At 41.8% G+C, this 23,561-nt stretch overlaps 1 protein-coding gene and 1 pseudogene across 2 annotated transcripts in view; both read right to left on the reverse strand.

Annotated features, from left to right (window-relative positions):
* Positions 1 to 535: 535 nt before the first annotated feature.
* Positions 536 to 765, reverse strand: LOC308423955 (small VCP/p97-interacting protein-like; annotated as a pseudogene). The gene has a single exon. The product of its transcript is annotated as a small VCP/p97-interacting protein-like (transcript).
* A 12,972-nt stretch (positions 766 to 13,737) lies between these two features.
* MTAP (methylthioadenosine phosphorylase) overlaps positions 13,738 to 23,561 on the reverse strand; it is a 32,280-nt gene continuing 22,456 nt past the window's right edge. The window contains exons 5-8 of the mRNA XM_080920947.1: positions 20,859 to 20,961; positions 19,865 to 20,104; positions 17,197 to 17,319; positions 13,738 to 15,345 (exon numbers count right to left, since the gene is read on the reverse strand). Coding sequence (XP_080777073.1) covers positions 15,307 to 15,345; positions 17,197 to 17,319; positions 19,865 to 20,104; positions 20,859 to 20,961 — 505 coding nt within the window. The 3' untranslated portion in view covers positions 13,738 to 15,306. The remainder of the gene's footprint in view (positions 15,346 to 17,196; positions 17,320 to 19,864; positions 20,105 to 20,858; positions 20,962 to 23,561) is intronic.

Below are 23,561 nucleotides of genomic sequence, written 5' to 3' on the forward strand. Positions count from 1 at the left end.
CAAATATTTCTTAGTGGGTTATAAAAATAAAGACTTCCTTTGCCTGAAGTCCTTCAAATGCATCTTCAGGATTTTCCCTGATGATCAGCTTAAAGGCACTAAGTCTGGAAGCTGAAGTCCACCTATTTAGTGAGACATAGATAAACTGCAGGCTGTACCACATGACTAGGGGGCAAGGTTACTTACAAAGCAGAGGTATTACAGCAAACTCAACACTGGAGATATATGCAGTACCAGGACACACCATGCATATATGCTTTGGGACCTTGCTTTAACTACAAAAATTGCAAAGTTACTTCCCACAGAAGAGAAAATAGATGTAGGGAAAGTGGAATAGATTGAAAAGCTAGGTTATTTAGTAAGTTTGGAAAGAAAAATATTACCAATATTTTTTGTATATTTAGTGTATTTAGTTTTAGGATTGCACTAAAGGGCACTAATGATACAGTCTCTGTAAAGAGGAGACATCAGCTGAAATCCATTGACTGCAGAAGCTGGAGTTGGTGGCAGGATTCTCCTCTAGGTATGATATGCTTCATGACACTGTCCATCTAAGTCCCCCTGCTGGTGGCCCCGATGTTTCCATCTGCTTTTCTAATTGTTCTTTCTTCTTCTTTGCCTCCACTGACTGGATATCCAAAATCCCTCGAGATGCCGCCTCCTGCCTCCTCCTGCCTTCGTTCCGCTGCCCCCCCCCCGCCCCCCCCCCCCCGGGCTCAGGGACGGTGGTGCGGACTCCGCGGGACAGGGGAAGCACGGCCCCATGGGGAAACAGGCACCCTGGGCCAGGAATCCGAATCCTCTTCCAGCAGCGAGCCCCGCCCCCACCTCCTCAGATCATAATCTAAAGGAACAATTATAAACTTCATCAAAGAATTCAAAGAATTTAAAGAAGACAGAACTTCTTGATAAACTTAGAATAAACATTTGAGTAATACCCAAGAAAACACAAACTCGAGACTGATGGAAATGTCAAAGACAATCCATGACTTTAAAATAGAACTCATTAAAGAGACAGAAAAACTGAAGAGGGCTCAAGCTGAAATTAAAAATAAATAAATAAATAAATAAATAAATAAATAAATAGATAGATAGATAAATAGATAAATAAATAAATAGTCCAAAAACTTTGAAATAGAAATAGAAAAATCAGGGGAAAGTCTAATCATCAGAATGAATCAAACAGAACATAGAACAACATGATGTGAGGATCAACTAGAGGATGACAGAAGCCCATGGAATCCATGTCAGGTACTGTAAACCTACACTACTATCCATGGCTGGTGAGGCCAAGGCTTCTAGAAGAGAATCCTACCGTCTCTCCTCTAAACCTGAAGAACTTCTGAACTACATCCTAAATACTTATCCTTATATCTACAGGTAAGTGTAGCTCTCACACCTCCTCAAAGAAGGTTCTTTTTGTGACAGATGAAGACCATTATAGGAAACCACAACTGGGTCAAAATGCAAAGAAATGACCAAGGGATGCCCATTTCCAGTTGACACTTCTATAGTGCTACCTTTACTCCCAAGGCTCAGGGGACATTGTGAAAGAGGGATGGGAAGATTGTAAAGACACAGAGAGCCAGGAAAGATGTCTATTGCAGGATAGTTTCTTCTATATATTAAAGGGAAATTATACCCCTATAGTCTCTACAATATGGCTGAATAGTGGTCATGTCAGCTGACACTATAGATGGAGGAATCGCATAAGAGCCCCCATTCCTAGGTGAATGGTCACAGACTTTTTATGATGTTTGGGAGAAAATGAATTATCCCCCCCAGGGATGAGCCTCCTAAGTGATTATTCAATACCAAGTGGTCACCCCTAAGTCCCAGTTCTAGTTGAAGAGCAATTGGCATTTGATTGCTATTGGAATAGAAAAAGCTAGTCTTCTGTAATGGTATGATACCTGTATATTGGTCACACTCTAGGACAGGATCCATACTTAAGAGTAATTGGCCAACAGGAACTGGGCTGGGGAGAGATGGAGTTGGGGGAGACAGAGGCAGAGAGAAAAGAGACGATGGCAAAAAGGGATATAGACACACAGAGAACAGTTATGTGTATAAGGAGGTGGGGGAGGCTCAGGAGAAGAATGAATATGATCAAAATACATTGTAAGACAAGTGAACTTATAGGGGAGATAGGAAAGGGGTTCTTTAAGAAGTGGGGAAATGGGGTAAATACAAAAGAAGGAGGGAAGAGGTTAAACTCACAATGAAAAGCCACAAGGAGGCACACTATTAACTATTCATGTAAGATTATCCCATAACTCACACATTTCTGTATATAAATATATAATTCTAATGAAGTTCTCTCATATGGGCCATGAACCAAAGACCATCTGAAAATAATAATAATAATAATAACAATAACAATAACAAACATGAAAAGCCATCTTTTGAGTTGTTCGCCACCTATCCCAATCCTGCCTTTATTCTTGTAGTCCTCTGTGTAAAGCTGAAGCCTCACGGCTTTTCCTTGTTCACATTGTCACATCTGCTGAGTCATTCTTGTTCCGAGTCTTCGTGTTGGTAAGGCTTTCTGGTTGTAGCTTCTGACATTATTAGGAGACACAGTCTCACAGCAAATTTCCTGATCCTCTGGCTCTTTCTATCTTTCCATTCACTCTTCTGAAATGTTCCCTGAGCCTTAGGTGTGAGTGTTTTGTAGATGTGATCACTGGGTCTGGGCTTCACAACTCTGGATTTTGTTGGTTCTGGTTTTCTGTACTTCTCTTTATATGTTTCCTTGATAAAGACTATATTATCTGTGGGTATAAGAATGCATGTTTACATGTCATTGTTGGATATTATGTTGCTTTAGCAAATTCCTGCTTATAGGTTCTTCTCCAATGAGACTGGAGCACAGTAGTTAGCTGTTTCTAGTCCCAGTAATGGTCTACCTCTTGTTAAGCAGGTCTCAAGTTCAATTAGAGATCTAGTTACCACAAGGTATGTATGCCAGCACCTCACTCATCTAGTTATAATGTCATGATGATCATTGATGTGGCTCAGGGGCATCATGTCTAGATAGGAACATTGGTTGCTTTTCTCCTTCAAAGTTGTGGTACATTCTGGTGTCATTCTCAAGAAGGAAACAGCTCAGAGAGTTCCAGTTCAGGGAGTCACTGGACCCTGCCTCTCATATGCATGCTGTTTTCCCTGCCTCTCATATGCATGCTGTTTTCAGCAATAAGGAATTAACATTTACCTGGGGGCAGTTGGAAGCAACCAAGGGCAATAGCGATAGGCTGTATGTTTTGGGGGTTTCCTGGATAGCTCTGGCCAGACACCAGTTGACTGTCTAGAGCCAAATGGTCAGCCCTGAAAACATAATGCAAATAACATTACATGGACTAAGCTGGTTGTATTTAGGAATGCATACATAAACACTGGTTTATGCAATAACAATTTATGGGCTGGACAGATGGCTCAGTGGTTAAGAGCATTGACTGTCCCTCTAGAGGTCCTGAGTTCAATTCCCAGCAACTACATGGTGGCTCACAACCATCTGTAATGAGATCTAATGTCTGGTGTGTCTGAAGACAGCTACAGTGTACTTATATATAATAAAGAAATGTTTAAAAAATAATTTATGATAAAAGATGCCATGGGTTAGAAAGGGAGGAGGAAAGGGCATGTGGTAGGGTTTGGAGGTTAGAAATGTGAAGAAAGAAATATTGTAATTGTATTATACTCTCAACAATAAAAAATACAATGGATGAAATTCTCAAAGAATTAATAAAAACATTGATATTTTAAAAATTCTTATTGAACATTAGTGCTGCATGACAGACATTTCCAGGGGTAATGCAGCATATGCTCGTGCACGCGCGCGCTCGCACTCGCGCGTGTGCGCACACACACACACACACACACACACACACACACACACACACACACAGAGTCTATTCAACCCAGAAACGGAGCCTATGACAGACTAAAGAACAATTGTATCAATGTCAAGAGTCAAGAATCTTCCTAGTTTTTGTTCTTCTGACCTTCTGCTTAAAACCTGCTTACCACAGGAGGCTGATGGACCACCTCTTCTCTCCTGGAGGACACAGTTCAACTTGGAGAGAAAGTTTGAAACTTTCAACTTGAAAGAACATGCCATACAATTAGGGAGCGATTAAGCAACCTCAGGAATCAGATAACTCTGAATCAGGACGGTTTCTTCACACTCTCTGAATCCTATGCTAATGGTGACAGTGATTCACATACAATGCTTAGGGGTCCATGAGGTAAGAGCAGGAGAGGTGTTTTTCAGAAGGTGGACAACAGAGTCCTGAGTGTCATGGGAAGCAATGAGTTTACAGATGTAAAAAACTTTTTCCCTCTTGGTGGCTCTGCACAGTGTTTTTTTTTATCTCCTTCCTATCCAGTTACTCTTCCAGGTCAGTTTTTAAATTCCATGTCTCAGGTTACCATCAAAGATATTTCAGATATTGGTGCAAAATTGGACCTGAGATATATTCATTCTCTCTCTGACTCACATGTTTCAGACTAGCAATCATAACATTCAAGGATCATCATTCTGGAGCAAGCCTACACATGCCTTACCCATGATGTTTGGCAGCACGACTAAAGATAATTAAAAGGGGTTTTCCAGTGCAAGAACATTGGGAGCCAAGGGATATCATAAAGTCACACTGGGCAACAAACCTCACACAGGAGATTTACTGGGGAGGGACACGGAATTGAGCCTCTGAACTGAAGAGAGACCGCGGTGGGTTAGGATGAGAGGCAGGCTTTTATAGGGTCTTCGGAGCATGCGCAGTGAGTTAGTGGAAAAGTAAGTACTTTGTGCTGAAAGTATTACTGGGCAATTAATGCTGAGTCACAGGGCTCGGGGTTTCCAAGTCTTGGGTTTTGGGACAGGCCAGGGGCAGGCCTTTCACCCTGCAATAACTTAACCTTCTAAAATGGTGTATGATAGAAATCTAACAAAGCAGGCAACACTCAACACCCAAGGTGCAGGCACCTTCTGTAAGCTCAGTCATTGTAGTGGGGAGAGATTAGCAGAATCCTGTCTGAGGACATTTGTGTGTTTTGGTGAATTATTTTTCATCTTATCTTTTTTTTTTTTTTTAAGATTTATTTTATATATATGAGTACACTGTAGCTGTCTTTAGACACACCAGAAGAGGGCATCAGATCCCATTACAGATGGTTGTGAGCCACCATGTAGTTGCTGGTAATTAAACTTAAAACCTCTGGAAGAGCAGTCAGTCCTCTTAACCATTTAGCCATTAATCCAGCCCCAGCTTATAATTTTAATTCACTTTATTGATTATATGAACTTGATTATATGAACAACTTGGAAGTGAGTTATATGTGGTAATTATCAGGACATTTGTCATGCATTTTGGCCACTCTATATAATCCTGATGACTAGGGATGTTGAGCATTTCTTTAGGTGCTTCTCAGTCATTTGGTATTCCTCAGTTGAGAATTCTTTTAGCTTTGTTTCTTTCTCTTGCCTAGTTGCTCTTGCAATTAGTATTTGATGTGTTGAACAGAAATGATGTGACCAGTTACCTTTATCTTTTACTTGATCTTGGAGGAAAGTATAGAGCTTTTCACCATCTCACTAAATGGCACCACCAAATGGGGACCAATGTCCAAATACATGTAGGTTCTCATTCAAACCACACACCTCTCATTTGATTTCTCCTTTGACCTAATGGTTATTTAAGAGAGTAATTGTACAAATTGTAAAAATGCTAAATTGTACAAATTTGTGTTAAAAGATTTACCTTTTGTTAGTGAGTTCTAGTTCTTACCGATTCTACACCTTTAATGTCTTAGCTCTTTCCCTCATAATTTAAATTTATTAAGCTTTGTTTTGTAGCCTCTGGTCTTTGTGTATTTGAGAAGGTGCATGCGGATCTTATTACACATAATGCTCTATTAATTAAATATATATTATGGGTTTATAATTTTTAAATTCTTTTACTTCATTACTTACATTCTGGCTAATTGTACATTGTATTTATTATTAAAATTGGGATAATGAAGTTTCCAACTTTTATGCTTTACTTTTTCCTTCTATCATTTCTGTCAGTTTTTATGAGGCATTTTTATGTTTTCCTATTGGATACACATATATGTATAGTTGTTATCCATTCCTCTTAGTTTGACACTTTCATTATATATGATGTTCTAAGGGGCTAGGGAGATATTTCAGCCATGGAGAGCATGTGCTGATCTTATGGAAAACCCAGACTTGGTTAGACTAGTGCCTAGTGGTGTTTTATAATCATGCTTAAATCCATTTCCAAGAGATCCTATATCCTCATCTGTGGAAAAATACATGGTCCACATACATACATGCAGGCAAAATAGTAATGCACATAAAATGAAAATTAAAACAAAATGTTGCTAATTGCTTTTAGCTATATTTTTTAATGCTCTCCACCATTGACAATATAGCCACTCCAGATTTCTGGTAGTTGATATTTATATACTATATAATTGTATACACATCTTTATATGCCCTCACTTTAAACCTACTTGTTTTATTTGAATCTGAAGCATAGTTCCTGTAGATAGCACATACTATTTTTGCACTGCTGTGGCCAAATGCTTAACAGAAACAACTAAGAGAAGAAAGGGTCATTTTGGTTCATGGATCAAGGCCATCTAGGTGGTGTTGGCAGGGCGAGGACCTCCATCTGAGGCAGTGAGTTTGAAATGGGCCACAGAATACTAGAAGCAGGAGTAGGTATTCTAAGGGTGACTTCCACAGCCAGTCTCCACAGCCTTCAAGCAACAGCACAGACTGGAGCAAGAATGCAAACCTCTAGCCTGTAAGGAACATTTCAGGCATAAACCATAATATCGAGGTAGGTAAAACAGTAGGGAATTGGAATGGGAGGCAGATTCTTGAAGGATCAACTTAAAACTTCCGAATGCTAAACTTTTAACTAGCAACCCTCAAACTGCTAGTCACATCTTAGAGAACAAACAGCAAACAAGCGAGCAAGCAAGCAGACCAGGGCAGCACGGAGTCTGTGCATCTTATGCTACAGGTGGACCAAGAGCAAGAACTTTAACTCACCCATAAAGCAAAAGGGTAAGTTAACGACAGCAAATATAATTAGCTATCCCTTCCATGTTCAAAGTCCTAATATCTGAAAGCTAACCCTCTGTTAAAAATGTAGTTAGTGATCATATTTCTTTCTTTTTTTTTGTGTGTGTGTATAAATGTGGTTTTGCATGTGTCTGGAAGTGTGTGTATGGGAAGGCCAAACATGAAGTACAGAATCATCCGCAGTGGTACATCTGCCTGATTACTTAAGTCAAAATCTTTCAATAAAACACAGACCTTATTGACATGGCTAGTTTTACTAGCCACCTTTCTCTGGGGACCCTTTCCTTCCTTCCTTCCTAGGCTGAACTTACATTTATCATGTCTGCCTTGCATTATAATATATGGGTTATAATATATCTGGGAATCTCAACTCTCATCCTCATCTGTAGACTTTAACTGCTGAACCATCTTCCCACATCCTGGCCAGCTCTCCCTCTAATCTCAAGCATCAGTCCTGAGTTTAGAACCACACAGAAAGGCCTGTATCTGGCTGCAAAGCTGAAGCCTTCACTACTAGAATGCACTTGATGTCTTCCTCAGTTGTCCAAAGGAGGTAATTTTTAGTGTGACGCTCACACAATCCTGGACCAAATGCAGTTGTCATGTCCACCTCAATAAAAGGCCCAACGGACAACACATCAGTTCTTGGTGCTTTTCTACTGTGCCCACTTTGACTCTCCAGTGTGTATCTCTCTAATGCTACTTTATTAAAAATTTAATTATCTATCCTTCTAGTTTCTCTCTCATTCTTGGATATGACTCTCTAGGGGAGGCTGTTCCACATCCCATAGCTCCCCCCACCCTATGTCAACAAGAGGATGTTCCTACTCCCACACTCCCACCCCCACACCACCAGACTTCCCCACTCCTTGGGGCCTCAAGTCTCTTGAGGATTAGGTGTGTCTTCTCTCACTGAGTCACCCGAGTTTTTGATCTTAGGCATTCTGGTTGGTGTGAAGTGGAATCTCAGGGTCGTTTACAAAAGTCTTATGTCAAGGCATTTAGCAAACACATTGCTATGTCCATCAGTGGGCGGGTCACAGGAAGCAGGGAAGCTGTGCTATAGGTTTCAGGCACTGTCTGTTAACATCTATAACTTTTTATTGTCCAATCATGAAGTTCTCAACAGTCAACTGGTTGACAAATCTTCAACTCGGATGTGACTTTTATAGGGAAACAAATGGTAGAGTGAACAGTACATTTTAAGGATCCTACTTTTCCTGCTGTTAGTTTTAAATTGGCTGAATTTTATGCTGCTTTATAATGAAATTATTATCTTCTCCAATATTCTTTAGTGGAGGGTAGGAGTGGGTTACTTTCTGGGTTACTGACTTAACCTGAGGAGATTCCTTTTTAAGAATGTCTTATGGAATCTTAGGGATGGCAGCAGCTGCAGCAGCACCTGCATCCATCATCCCAGCAGTTTTTCTAAAGCTTCTCAGATGCTTTGATCGACGGAGACCCCCACTTCACACTCTTTATACCTATTATTCTCAGGTTCAGTTTTTTCATTGTGTCCTGGATTTCTTGACTGTTTTGAGATAGAAGCTTTTTGCTTTTGCATTTTTCTTGACGTGTCAATGTCTTCTATCTTCTCCTGCTGAGATTCTCTCTTCTCTTGTATTCTGTTGGTGATGCTTGCATCTGTGACTCTTGCTCTTTTCTGTTTTCCATCTCCAGGGCTGTCTCCCTTTGAGTTTTTCTTAATGATTTTATTTCCATTTTTAGATCCTGGATAGTTTTGTTCAGTTCTTCACCTGTTTGACTGTGTTCGCCCATATTTTTAAATTATTTACTTAATGTATATGAGTAAGCTGTATCTGTCTTCAGACACACCAGAAAAGGACATTGGATCCAATTACAGATGGTTGTGAGCCACCATGTGGTTGCTGGGAATTGAACTCTGCACCTCTGGAAGAGCAGCCAATGCTCTTAACAGCTGAGTCCTTTATCTCTCTAGCTCCTCCTGTATTTCTTTAAGAAAGTTATTTATGCTTTTTTTTAATGTCCTCTATCATCTTCATGAAATGAGATCTGAATCTTGCTTTATAGGTGTGTTGGGGTAACCAGGACTTGCTGTGGTTCTGGTTAAACTGAGTTCTGATGTTGCCAAGTCAAACTGTCTTTTTATGTTGCTTATGTCCTTATGTTTGTCTCTCAACGTCTGGTTATCTCTGGTGTTATCTGACCTCCCTGTCTCTGTCTAGACCCTGTCCTTCCTGTGAGCCTGTGATCCTGGATTTGTCAGAATACCTGGGGAGTTGAACTGCAACTGAGATGTGGGTTATATGGTATTGGATTGAGTGAAGGGGATTTGCTCATGGCACAGATGGGAATCAGAAGGCTCGCCCGTGTTCTATTATTATTCTTACTGTTATTGTTGTTATTATCATTATTATTGCTGTATTTTAACATGGTTGGAGGAACACGTAAGGACCTTTGGGGTATCTAAGAACTTTTGTGACCTACTAACTCCTCACTTAGTAATACTGCATGAGTAATTAACTTTCTATATGTGAATTTTGGAAGGACTTATATTCTAAATGTAACAGTTGTTCTTAAGATCAAGGCATATGTCACACCATTGTAAGTGATGTAAATGGCCTTTACTTCACAGAACCTGGTTTCTCCAAACTATAATACTGCAAATAGCAGAAAGCAGTAAGTAGCTGTCAAGATAATTAAATAATTTTATGGTTTTTTTGGGGGGAGGGGCGTGGGCTAAACTTGAAATCTAAGAACTAGACGTCTCAGTGTGTTCTTTATGAATACAAGTATATTCTTATTATTCTTTACCCTTTAGTTTGGCTAAGTTGACAAGATACATATTGAAGAACATAATAGTAGAGCTCTAGCAACACTAAGCTGCCAACACACTTGATTAAGGAATAAACTTCTTTTACAGGAACATGTTAATTTTAGGTTTCTGCCATACTAGGGCACCACTGTCTTTAAGAAAGTTTGATAACTTTTTAAAAAATTTGTTGGTAATTTCATACACATATATGCTGGTTACTGTAATCCCTCCCCACCAAGCTCTCCAATCTCGCTCTCGTCCCTCTCCAATTTGCCTCTTACCGTTTCTCTTTTGTGCTTTGGGAGCCACTGAGTTTACCCAGGGCCATCTGTGTGACCATGAGCTATGGCTCAAGGAGCTGAAAATAATGGATAGTTCAGTGCTTTGTCCTTAACCGGACATTTATACCACACACCACTATCTCTAAGGCTCAGGGATCTTTGGAGAAGAGGGGGCAGAAACATGTAAGAGCTGGAAGACAGGAAGCGTCTGTGAAATGCTGTGTTCTCCTCCAGGCAGTCATGGTACGGCAGCTATGGTGGTCTGCAATAAACCTGCCTAAGACTCCCCACCAACAGTCAATCATGAATTCCTGAGAGGTCTATGGGGGGGCTCTGTGCCTCTCCACCGAAAGTCTACGGATGGACTCTAGGTGAAGGACCTACTGCAATATCTACCATCATCTTTTGTCATGAACTGTTACTGAGACGCAGGCCCACCCTGCACTGCCTCCAAAGTTGTTATCACTCTGGCCAGCAGACTTACAGTGCTGAGCAGCTCTGATCTACAGTAACAGTTCCTACTCATTCCTTATCTTCAAATGTGCAGTGACTGGAACAAAGCTGAGTGCTCCTGTATACTGCACAGGACAGCTTTTGATACCTACTGTGTAGTAGTTTGCCCTTTTCTTTAGCCTGTTGTACAAAGGTACCAAACAAAACACTCCCCAAATTAACAACAACAAAAAAAAACCAAACCAAACCAAACCGAAAAACAAAAACAAACAAAAAACCCAAGAGCATTTCTTAAATAATGAACCCAAGATCTGTCTCATGAGAAGACAACAACAAAAACAAAAACAAAAAGACAAGGATAAGGCTTGTGAATTTTATGAGTTATATTCAGCGGGTGTTTGAAGGTGGAGACTCCCTATACCAAAGGGATAGACAGTCATATAATGAAGTATTAGACACATAGAAAGGGTCAGTGAGACAAGAATGGCTCCCGATCTCATGTCTGTTCACCTCAGTGTGATGCCCAGAATCCACATGGCAGGAGATAGCTGAGTTATATAGTTGTTTTCTGATTATATATATATATATATATATATATATATATATATATATGAATATGTACGTGCACACTAATTTTATTCTAGTAAGCAACTATGAAGACCCAAGGCAAATATGGCCTCCAGCAAGGTTTTTTCTTTTTTAAAGAAAATGATGATTTTAAAATATAATTACAGAATTACGAAGTTTTAAACACAATAGTTTGAAGAGGAAGATTTATTATAGGAAAAATATTATTAGGCATATAACTAAAATCAGGTAATACATTAAATAACTCACTGGACTTTTATTGAATAACTAACAAAAGCCATTTTCTTTTTTAGATTTTCCATTTTTTCTTTTTTCTTTTTTTTTTTTTTTGTATCTAGTTGAGTGACAAAGAGCTTTCTGTTGTGCATTATAACAAATGGTCCTTAGGTAAGACTCTAGGTAGCCTGAAAATACTCAGAACTCACTATTTACTTTGGGCTCACCTAACAAGGTTCTATGGAACCAGTGATTTCAGCTGAAAGTGGAAAGATGGCCGAAATATGAATAGGGCTGAAATTTTATAGACTTGCAGACTTAGTTTAGAAGTACAAACAGTTCTTCCCTGTTAGTTACTGTGTAAAGAATCTGGGGTTACTAAATACATTCATACACCAATGAATAATGAAATAGGCAATTATAACAGTGAGAATAGAATAAAGTACTTGGAAAGTACAGAGGATGGGCTGTCAGATGGTGAGGAGATTAGATCAAGGGAAAGGTGGTACCGGAGGTGCCGAAATCTGAATTGAACCCAGCAAGAGAATGGAGAATGTTATGCTTAATGTCAACTCTAGATGAGATCTAGTCACCCAGGAGATGAAGTTTGGGAATGCCTGTTAAGGATTATGTTAAGTTTTCTAAAGTGGAAAGACCCAACTTGAGTAGACCCAATATGGGTGGCACCATTCCCTAGGCTGGGATCCTGGACTGTATATAAATGTTAATGTGAGCTGAGCACAGGCATTCACCTTTTTACACTTCTTCACTGTAGCTGTCATGTGACTGCATTCTGAACGTGAAGCAAAATAAACCCATGCTTCCTTAAGTTGCTTTTGTCAAGGTATTATATCACAGCAACAAAGGTATTCTATGCACACAAAGGCAAAAACAAAAACAAAGAAACAAAAGGAAACTAAGAAAGGACTTTATTGCAAAGCAAGTTGAAAAAAATTAGACAACAGAGATTTTTAATGGAGGCCAAAAAGTATAGCCCCATGGTACAGTGTCAGCCTGGCATACGCAAGGCTTTGGGTTCGATACACAGCACCACACACACACACGTTAAAAGGGAGAAATGAAGCATTGCTGATATGACCTAAGAAAGAACAAAAAATAGTTAAATTGTACAATGGACTTGCACCTAGAGGCGTAGCTGGTATGGCTGTTGTGCACGTGTAAGTCAGAAGGTGGCAGGGAGAAGCTATGTCTATGTTCAGTGTTCTGACCTATGTGCATCTTAATGATGAGTAACCTAACACATCTTGAAAAAGAGCAAGCCCGAGTCCACTACCAATCTAGTGCCACAAGGTCCCCTGGACCGGGAGCTAGCCTGAGACGGCCACTAGTCTGGTACTGTGCAGGCTTTGATAGGCTACCAGGGTAGGGAACAAACTGGAGACTAGAAGAGTTCAGTTGGGACCATGGGCCCCAGGCTGGAGATGACCAAACTGGTGATTCACAAGGATGCCTAGGCAAAGAAAGCCCAAGATGACTCAGCTAGGGAGCTAGCCTGAGAGGACCAGCCTTTTGCTGCAGCATTGGATGGACCAACTGGCACAGGGGAGGAGACCTAGTACGGGTAGTGTGGGTCCAGGAGGGCTGATGGGCTGACCAGCTCAGATACCTCAGGCCCAGATCCATGGCTCTGAATTGGTACACCCAACATGTACCCAATAGATGACTGCTAGAGTGTGGGACGGGGTTGGTCCTAGAGATCCAAAACTATAGGATCTCCACTGCACAGGACAAAACAGGATATATAACAAGTCCCAGCGAAGTTCTAGTATTGGTAGCGTAGCAGCAGCACAAGGCCTTGGAGCAGACCAAGAAATCAATGCAATGAACATTTGCAAGCTAAGAAATGTGGACAAAAGAGTATACCGTGGGACACAGCATGAGACACAACATCTTCCACGAGATTTTCTTTCCTGATGGTAGGAGAGGTTGCAAAGCTAGAAGGTGGAAGATGAGTGGATTGGTCTGTATGATGTAAAATTCAACCAATTAGAACCAATAAAGTTGCAAAAAATGTACAATGAACCAATCGATGGCCTTGACTAGGTCTGAGGTCTGGAATCTGTTTAAAAAACAACCAGACAAATGGCTTAGATAGCAGTTCTCAACGTGAAGTTTCTATACAACCCAACACAAACACAGAAGTATAATCTGGTCATTTGAGAAGTCTGCAAGGGGCTGGGGATTTAGTTCAGTGGTAGAGCGCTTGCCTAGCAAGCGCAAGGCCCTTGGTTTGGTCCTCCGCTCTGAAAAAATGAACAAACAAACAACCCAACAACAACAAAAGGAGAAGTACCCGTGTTTATTGAACCACTGCTCAGAACAGTGGCATTATAGAACATCAACAAATGAATGGATAAAGGGTGTGGAAGGAATGCATGATGGGATTCCATCATCAGGACAGAGTGGAATTACGACACCCGCAGGAAAACGGATGGAGCGGACAGCATCACGTGGTACCAGTCAGTTATTATATGCACATTTCATCACAATGAAGGATTAAGGGAAAAGGAAAGAAGCCCACACACGACGATAGAAGGCCACCGAAGAAAACTATGCTCCATGTCGAAGAGAGCAGCAATTTCTAAAGGCAACAAGACAGATGCCCGTTCCATGATGACTACTAAGGGCAAAAAGGAAAGAACAGTTTATACTGCAGTGAGTAAAACCAACCAACAGCCCTGCTCAGGACTGAGTCTCCATGGATTGCTGACAGTCAGAGCGGGAAGCACTGGAACACGGGCTGGAGTTACAAGTGTACTTATCCAGGGCCTCACCACCAGTGCTGGGCAAACAGTTCATGTATTGCTTACAGTCATCGGCTTAGTATATTGAAGTCAATATAAGCACATTCTCCTTACAGACTCTTTAACAGGAGGAATTTGAAAGCAAAGTTAGGCTTCTGCTTTCTTTCTTTCTTTTTTTTTTTTTTTAAAAAAAAACAAAACACTACCAACTGATTGTGTTAACTCTTATGAAAGGAGCAGAAACAAACAGTAATTTAAAAAACACCCAAGACACTGTAATGAGTCACACTAGCTTACTTACATTTTAGCATTAAACTTACATTTTAGCATTAAACACTGGCCTTGGCCATTTTGGTTCCCATCATCACAGCTGTGTGGTGACTCAGAATCTTTCTTAAGCAAAGATATAAGCTGCTCACACCCCCTTTTTTCATTTCTCTACTTGGTTTATATATCTCGAATCACATGCAGAGCCCATTTACAATACAATCATCTTTGTTTCGCCACCCAAAGAATTTCAAAGTTCTCTGCTTTCATTTTTGCAACTTTACTGCCTGATTATACTTAACTTAAAAAAAAAAAAAAAAAAAAAAAAAAGTAGAGAGAGGTCAATCATTTCTTTGTGAGAAAACGTGACCATAGCCTAAATGTAATGGGAACACGGCAAGCCTAGCTTTTTTGATATTCAGATAGTTTTGATCATTTTACCTTCACGGGTAATATTCTTCTTTACAGGATTCTTTGAATGAATCTCCCAAACTTCAAGACTCCTAGAATAGCTAGGCGCCATTTTACAATCATACAGTCCTGTCTCGTATTAGTTCCTCAGCAGTGTGGGGAAGATGTTCTCAGCAGTCCTCCCTGCTGTCAGTTCAATAGGGAGACGAGATAGATGTGCTCTCGGGCTTTGTTCCCTTACAGTCCGCAGGCTGTCTGCTTTCCTTCTGGGTCCTGGAGGAGTCGGGTTCTTGGTTGAGTCTCTAACAGTATCTCTCTTTCCAAGCAAAGGCATGAAGGCTGTGCACCTTTCCCATTTTTGTTTTTAAGCAAAATCCCCCAAAGACTGAAAGTAGAGAGTCTTCCTGTGTCAGCCATGATGCTGTCCTAATGTCTTGGCGGTAAGACAGAAAACTGGGCCATGTTCTGAAAGGAAGAAAGTAAGCAGAGATGACGGGGGCATCAACAACAGAAGATAAAACACAGAGACAAGTCTCATGAGTCCTTCCCCTTGAGAAGCTGTGGATTATAGGAAGGACCCATGGGACTCATGTTTATCAAAAGTCTTCAGACAATTCCCACATTGTCAAAATGTAACAAACACTAATTTGGGCAGGCGAAGTGGCTCATGAGGTAAAGGTGCTTGCTACAAAGCCTGACGCCAGGGCTCAATCATGGGGACCCATAGGACGAAAGAGAAGCAAATCCTACAAACTGCCTTCTAACCTTTACACATTCACCATGGCGTGTGTACGCCTACATCCCCCTCCCCAATTAAAACTGTAGGTAAGGAAAACTAAACATGGGCTGTTAGGAACAACTTTGATTTCTTGTTTGTCCCTCCCGTCCGTGACAACTGTGGTTACTGTTGCTCATCTCAGGGGACTGTCCCCCCACTGTCTCCTGGCTTATCATCCATGCAGCCTCTGTCCCTTTATCTGTGTCACTGTAAAGTCACTGAAGTTAATATGCCTCAATCAGCAACATGATGGAATTGTCATCATCACAGGGGGTCTTTGGAGACAAGATCTCACCATGTCACCTCAGCTGACCTGAAGTTCACTCTGTAGACCAGGCTGATGCCAAACTCACAGAGATCTAGCATTAAAGGCATGTGCTGCCACACCCTGCAGCTAAGTACTGTTCCAACCTGGAGCTTGACTCAGTGGGCTGACTGGTGTTGTGGAATGAATCAGTGAGTGAATGAATGATACACATTTCATTATATACATTTTGGAGTATACTAGATGATTCAGGGTAAAAATTATTAGTCCCGTGTTCCTTAGGACTCCAGAGCTGAGGGCATGGCAAATTTGTCCAGAAGACAATTCCTCGAACTTTATTCTCTATTTCATTCGAAATCTGATGAATGCTACACTAAACAATCCACATTAAAGTATTTACATGACCATACAACACCAGCTTCAAAAGGATCGCTGATTTATGTACATCTCAACGTGTCTTTTAAGGAACTCCGTGAAACTGTGGTGAGCATAAAGCTATTGGGAAGACCAAAACTTTGCAACTGGGCCACATCTTTTGAGTCCAAAACTGACTTGAAAAGGCCAGTGAGTCATGCAAACGAACTTCTGAGGGGCCTGAGGACATCTGTTTGGACTGTTTTGTTTAAGCCACTGTTTTGTAATTGGTAAATTGTAATCTTTTGTTCTTCCCTCCCATACACCCCAGAATTAGAATAATCACAAGGACCTTTTGCACTTCAGCTGCGACAGAACCCTTCATGGGAGAAAAAATATGCTCTCTTTAAGTAAACATTTATCTTCTAGGTATCTGGTGCTGAAACCAGTGAGGGTGTCTCCTCAGGGAAGACATTAAATTACAACATTCTTGGCTTTCCCAGTGCTACAGGCTAAGACCCGTGGTCACAGTGGTGTGCTGCAGCCTTTGACATCGTCTCACAGGTGTTACGCCACAACTCCAGGGTGGCTCTGCATTGGCCGTGCTGTGCCATTCCATGCAAGACAGAAATAGTATTAATCATTTACTACTTCACAATAGTTTCACTAAGCTAAACTTGTGGCTCATTCCTATGGGAGGGACTAATTCAGGTAAGGGTAGCTTCTATCAGCCTGTGCCATCCTCTCTTAGCGACTGTCATAGGATCCAGGAAAACACACACACACACACACACACACACACACACACACACACACACACACACACAGACACACAGACACACACACACACACACACACACACCGGCCTGAGGGGATGGACCCAACAAAGCCGTCTGCTCCCAGACAGAAGGACACTTACCTTTAGGTTATGGAGTGTTTCTGACCATTCCATTGACCCTATTTGAGGTATAGTAGTGAGGAGTAAACTTTTGGCTTTATTGGCATTTTCTTTCATGGTCTTTAAAACTCCATCCACTGACACCTGGAGAAAGAAGAGCACAGAATTTTACTAGCATAATCTACTTTTCACAGAACGCTTACCCGAGTCCCTGTCTTACTCTGGTGTATTTGTCTCCCTTCCAAACTCATCTAAAGACATTTCGCTCCCTCTGAGGGAGTCAGGAAGCTGGGATATCAGGAGTTGATTAATTACTCATGATAGCAGGGCTCTTAGGAACAGGGCCTGGTATGACAAAGCTCCCTCACTGCTGTGGTTTGAATGTTTGGGAAGATTAGGAGATATAATCTGTTTGGATGTTTGGGAAGGAGTAGGAGGTATGCCATTGGGAAAGGTACTAAGGTCACTCCACTGCCCCAGGACCATGCCTGCTCTCATACTCCCTGCCCCCGGAACTGTGCGCCTCATGGCTCTTATCACCACAGCTGTTTAAAAGTAAGACACCAATCATGTGAGGTTTGGTTAAGATATGACTGAGATGGGTTCTCACCAGACATACAACCAGTCAGTCTTGATCTGAGATTTTTTTTCAACTCATAGAACTATAAAAACAAGGCCTTCTTTTTGGTCTGGAAGCTACTTTTAATGGGATTTTCTCATTGCTGCCTGAACAGACTACAGTAAACCTGTGCCGTAAGTCTGTTTACTCCAAATTTAATCCCCTGAGCCCAAACACTGTTCTTCATCTTAGGGAAAGGCCTTATAGCAGGCCACTGTTATTTCTGAAAAGCCCAAGAAAATATCACAGATGTCAACCAGCAGTGGCAGCCGCTGCCACCACCCTTCCTGGTTCATAAAAGAGTGAATTCCAGTCTAATTTGCTACACTGGATAACTAAACAGGAGCTAAATATTCTAAAAGCATCTTCTAAGAAAAAAAAAAAAAAAACGTGTTATCTTTATGACTCATAGTAAACGCACTGTTGGTTTTTGTACCACAAACTATATCCAAGAGCCTAAAGAAATGAACAAACCAAGACAAACCACCCCAGAACAAAAACACCGACTCATTCCTGTTCTCGTCAGAGACCTTTCTCATGATTACTCTTCCTTCTGTATCTAGATCCAGCATCCAGTACATAAGACAGACTGATACATGTGTGAGATGAAGCTTGTAGGAACCTATAGAGTGGGACTCAACAGCACAAGGGCCTTGGTTCCTCCCCTTTCCTGTTCCTCATCCTGTTTTATGTGAAGCACGATTCTCCTGCTTCCGCTCCCCAAGGGCTGACGTTTGGGTCTGTGACGACTGTACTTGGCATCTGTACAAGAGGGATATAGCTTAGTGTCAGAATGCTTACCCAGTATAAACTGGGTGCTAAACTGGATCTTCAGAAACTGGTGTATGTATTGGTATGTGTGTGTGTGTGTGTGTGTGTGTGTGTGTGTGTATGCACATGCAAGTCTCTTATGCATGTCATTTATGACATTTAATCAGGCACTAGAATTTTGCTTGGGCATATTAATTATAACATAATAATGATCTAATTACTTAGCTACCTCCTGCAGTGTTCCTGGATTGAAATTATGGAGGTACAGGTGAAACATGGCTGGGCATAACTTGGATTACAGAACATGGTTGGGCTCATACGTACTCATGTTGTGTATGAATGAACTGGTTCCTATGGAAAGTCGACCATCAGGCCCAGATCCTTGTCCTGCTTTAACATGATTAGACGACAGCTAAGATCTAAGGACACAATGATTACATCTTGGTATCTCCTCATGCAGGCCACTCTAGAGCCTTGCCGTGTGCGCAGTGGCACAAATGGCTGTTTGGAGTGGATGCCACATTTATGCAGGTCTTTCTTGTGGCTTCCCACGGACAGAAGCCAGCCATCTGCTTTCTTGCACCCATGGGACGTAACAACCACTGCTCGCTCCCTCTGCAGAGGCATCTAGCTAAAGACTGGGGAAAAAAATCCGGCAGGAAGCAATGTGCTGCCAGGAAGTGACAGGAGTTAATGTTTCCCATTAATTAAAAATGGCTTCTCTAGATCATGAAGCTGGGAGCCAGGCCAGATACAGTTGGCATCAAAATTCTCCTATAAATAAACACACAGCAATACCCTACGACAAGTGTAGAGAGTAAAGCATTTAGTAAAAAAACCAAAGGATCGGAATTCCTTTCGGTTGCCCAGTACACGTGGTGTCACCGTGTTATGTATGACTGGTGAAACAGGCACTGAGACCGTGGTCGCAGGATGATGAACAGGAGAGGGGCTCGGGTTTCTTGCTAAGTTTTCTTTCTCCATTAAAAAATAAATAAATGAATAGCAACACCTTTCTCTTTAAAGGAAGGCCCAGGTCTCACTCAAAGCTTCCGAGTGCAGCTTCATGCCTATGATGCAGAGCCTGAACTGCTGATTCTCAGATAAGCCTGCTCTGGCCCTCTGTGGAAGACCTTACATTTCAATCGGAACTACAGAAAGTATATAACAAAGCCCAGAGAAAACCTAAAAACGATGAACAAAGGCCCCCGAGACAAATCCAAAGAAAACCAATAAGACATTTTAAGACATCTGATCACGGACGTCCACACCTCATGTGATCAGAAGAGTCCCACTTACTGCTTCTTCGTGCTCCTTCCAACAGTCGTAATCGGTTGCCATGGCAATGCTTGCATAACACATTCCAGCCTCCTTAGCAAGTACCACCTCTGGAACAGTGGTCATATTGATAACATCCGCACCCCAAGTACGGAATATAAAGCTTTCTGCCCGGGAGCTGAAACGAGGCCCCTCAATTGTGATTATTGTGCCCTTCGAATGGTACCGGAGTCCAAGCTTCTTGGCTGTTTCTATGAGGACCTGGGAAAGGAAGAGCACACCTCACACAGACAGCCCAAGATTTTCTCTCTCTACTTTAGCAAACTAATTACCCATCATCTCTTTTAGTGAACCTAGATCCTTGAAAGAGGCTGTCTACCCCTGGACTCACACACTCAGGGCTACTGCAGGCATAGCTCATAGCTTTTAGGGAAAACACAGCAGACTTTGGTTTATGTACTTGGATTCCACTCATCGTTTTAAGCTAGGAGGCTATTCCGGAGCTTCGGTCTGGACTGAGGTCTTGACTGATCACACTCCCTCAGCTAAGGTACCACTTGTCAACGCAGATCGAAGGCCTGCCCCAGTGCCATTTTCCAGAGTGCAGCTGTCCGGTCAGCGACTGCCCTTTTACATGGATTCTGTGGCCTTTTGGAAATGGTCTTTTATTGTTTTATCTCTTAGCTTGCTGCCCCTCCGAAGACATATGGCAAAATAAGAATAGTTTTCCCAATTTCTTCTGTCCAGGGATCAACTTATCTAGGATTCCTGACTGCAAAGTTTTTAGAAACATCATCATCAGAAACGGTTCTGGGGCTGGAGAGGTGGCCCGGCAGGTGAAGTGATCCTGCTTAAAATAACTAATAGTGGAGGTGTTCTTAGCAATGGGAAACGGCTCACCATTTCAAAACCAAAGCTGAAGGACGAAGAGGAATACCTGCTCAGCCAACCGATTTACCTGCAGATGGCGTTCGATTCTGATATACCTGAGTACGATATTAGGGGAACTACTAACCTCTCTTGTTTTGGGGCAAAACGGTTCAGCCATTGGGATATGGCACACTCCTCTGGCACTACAGTGACTTCCATCATAAAAGGTCTGAGGCCTTAGGGATGTCCTAGAAAGAGAAAGTGGGTGAGGTTTTTACATCCGCCCCAACACTGTCTCTGCCCCTGAGGGTGAAAAGTCCAAGGCACAAGGCCATAGCTGTGGATAAGTGAATGTAACTGCCATAGAGCACCTTCAGGTTTGAAGTGGACTCTCCTCCTTCTGGGCTGATCACAGCACGCTCCTAACCAGGAATGAAAGTGTCCCCATCGAGACGGTGAAGTGCAGATCGAGTTAAGGCCGGACCTCAAGGCTATCAGGGAATGGCCAAAGTCAATCTGACATACACAGAAGACAGGGCTCAGTGCGCCATTTCCCGGACCCACACTAGTCCCCAAACTGTACTAGACTGGTTCATTTTACTTGTTAGCTTTTTCATGAGTGTACACTGCACGTTTTGAATCAGACTACATCAGGTCTCCCTAAACTCTAAAAAAATGAACAAACAACCCCCCACGATCCAACTTTTTAAACAATTGTTTTTTTCAGGTCCATGCTAAGTCCTCACCCACATTTTACTATGATATCTTTAAAGTAAAATTAACAGCTACCTCAAACCTAGTCACATTTCTCCAGGTCATCCTGGAAATCAGATAGATTGCACGGTCCACTGCTAACCCGTCTCTCACTCAGTCTGCTTCTACCTGCTTTAACTAGCTCTCGAGGTGTTTTTGGTGTTTTTATTTGTTTTGTTTTACTAAATTCTGTTTTTGGAATCCATAAAAGACAGGTTAAAACAAACTCACTGCCAGTTCACTCAGCTTCTTGCAAACTTTCAGAAAAACCTACCAACTACTTTTTTTGTGTGCACTGATTTTTCTAAAGTTGAACTACCAAGCAACTCTCAGGGAAATCCCCTGACCCCCACCTTTTCCTGCTGAGGGGAGGATGGGACAAGGATGGGACACTGAAAAGCTGAAAGCAGAAAATCTGGTCTTTTTCCAGGGGTGGGGCGGGGTGGATGGAAAGTTGATTCACACATCAATGGACATAAAGGGCACTGACTCAAAAGAGCTCTACTTGAAACTGACACAAACTGGCTCAACTTGGCTTCAGTCCCCTCTCTGAGAGGAAGACGCCCCCCACTGCTCCCTTTTGTTTCTGTAAGACTGGGTTTCTCTGTGTACCCTTGGCTGTCCTGGAACTCACTCTACAGACAAGGCTGGCCTTGAACAAGAGCTGGGAGTTAAGGCTTACATTTTTCTTATTAAATGAAGGTCTAATTACAATTTACATAGTTATACCAAATTCTGTATATTTTTCATTCTCCAGTTTCCTAATAAAACAATAGTACTTGCTGGGCCTGGAGCCCAGTGACTTTGATTCCAATACTCAGAAGGCAGAGGCAGGCAGATCTCTGTGAGTTTAGGCCAGCTGTGGTCTACACAGTGAGTTCCAGGACTGCCAGGGCAGGTGAGATTCCACCTCAAAAAAACAAAACAAAAACACACAAAAAATAGTGCTCATTCCTTCATTTATAGAGCAGTAAGAGAAGTCAGTCAATCAAGGTGCCCTGGTAACATAGTAGAGACACCTGAGAGTCAGCTGTGGGCTAAGGACGCAGAAAACCCCACCCCAGGGAAAAGTAGCATTAACCTCATGAAGTCGTGGTATTCGCACCACTAACCTAAGTGCCACTATGCTCAGTAAAATGACTAATGACCATAAATAGAACATACTCATACATGGATCGTAAACTGAGGAGCTGCCCACACTAAATGAATTCAGACAGAGCGTGGGGTTTACAACTACAGCTGAGAAATGTCAAGGCAGCCCCAAAGGAAACCCTAAAGCAAAAGAGTTGCCCTTGACTTTCTCTGAGACTGTGGGAGACACTGCATCTTTTGGGACTCAGCACAAAGCCTAGAACACTCTTGTGGAAGATTGTCTGGAGGAGAGGTGGCTAACAAAGCAGGAAAGGTTATCTCCCAATTTCAACCAAACCAGCCCATCTAGGTTCAGTTCGACTGTATAGTTCAATTGTTGAGTGATGTAGTTTATCCTTTAGTTTCAACTAAAACAAAACCATCTACCTAACCAACCACCTAACCAACCAACCACCTAACCAACCAACCAACCAACCAACCAACCAACCAACCAACCAACCAACCAACCGTGTCGTATGCAAAGTCCTTAACACCCCACACTCTGTATACATTTAAAACAAAACCCTCACAGAGACATATAAGGCTTGTACAACCTTTAGAGTTTTTATGTTGAAACCTACACCTCAAGGTCATAATATCAGGAAACTAAAACCAAGTTATGAGGAGCAGAACCTCATGAGTGGTTCTAGGGCCTCTAAAAAAAAGAAGATTCAGGGAACTAAGTTGTTCTGATTTTCCTACACAAAGATACAGTAAGATGATGTCAAGCTAGCACTTCTCAGACACCAGATCCACTGATACCTTTTCTGGATCTTCTCAGCCTTCTGAGAAATTTCTGTTGTTTAGCAGTCTATTTTGTTATAGCAACTGAAACAGACTAAAATACCTACCTGCACCCTGGTTAAAAATGGAAACCTTCAGTGGGTGCCCCTCAATACATTCAGATGCAACCACATCTCATTAGGGTTATGCCTACCCCACAAGGTGACTGACTACAGGTTTA

This window comes from Micromys minutus (genome assembly GCF_963924665.1).
Source record: "Micromys minutus genome assembly, chromosome: 9".
In the NCBI taxonomy this organism is placed as follows: Eukaryota; Metazoa; Chordata; class Mammalia; order Rodentia; family Muridae; genus Micromys; species Micromys minutus.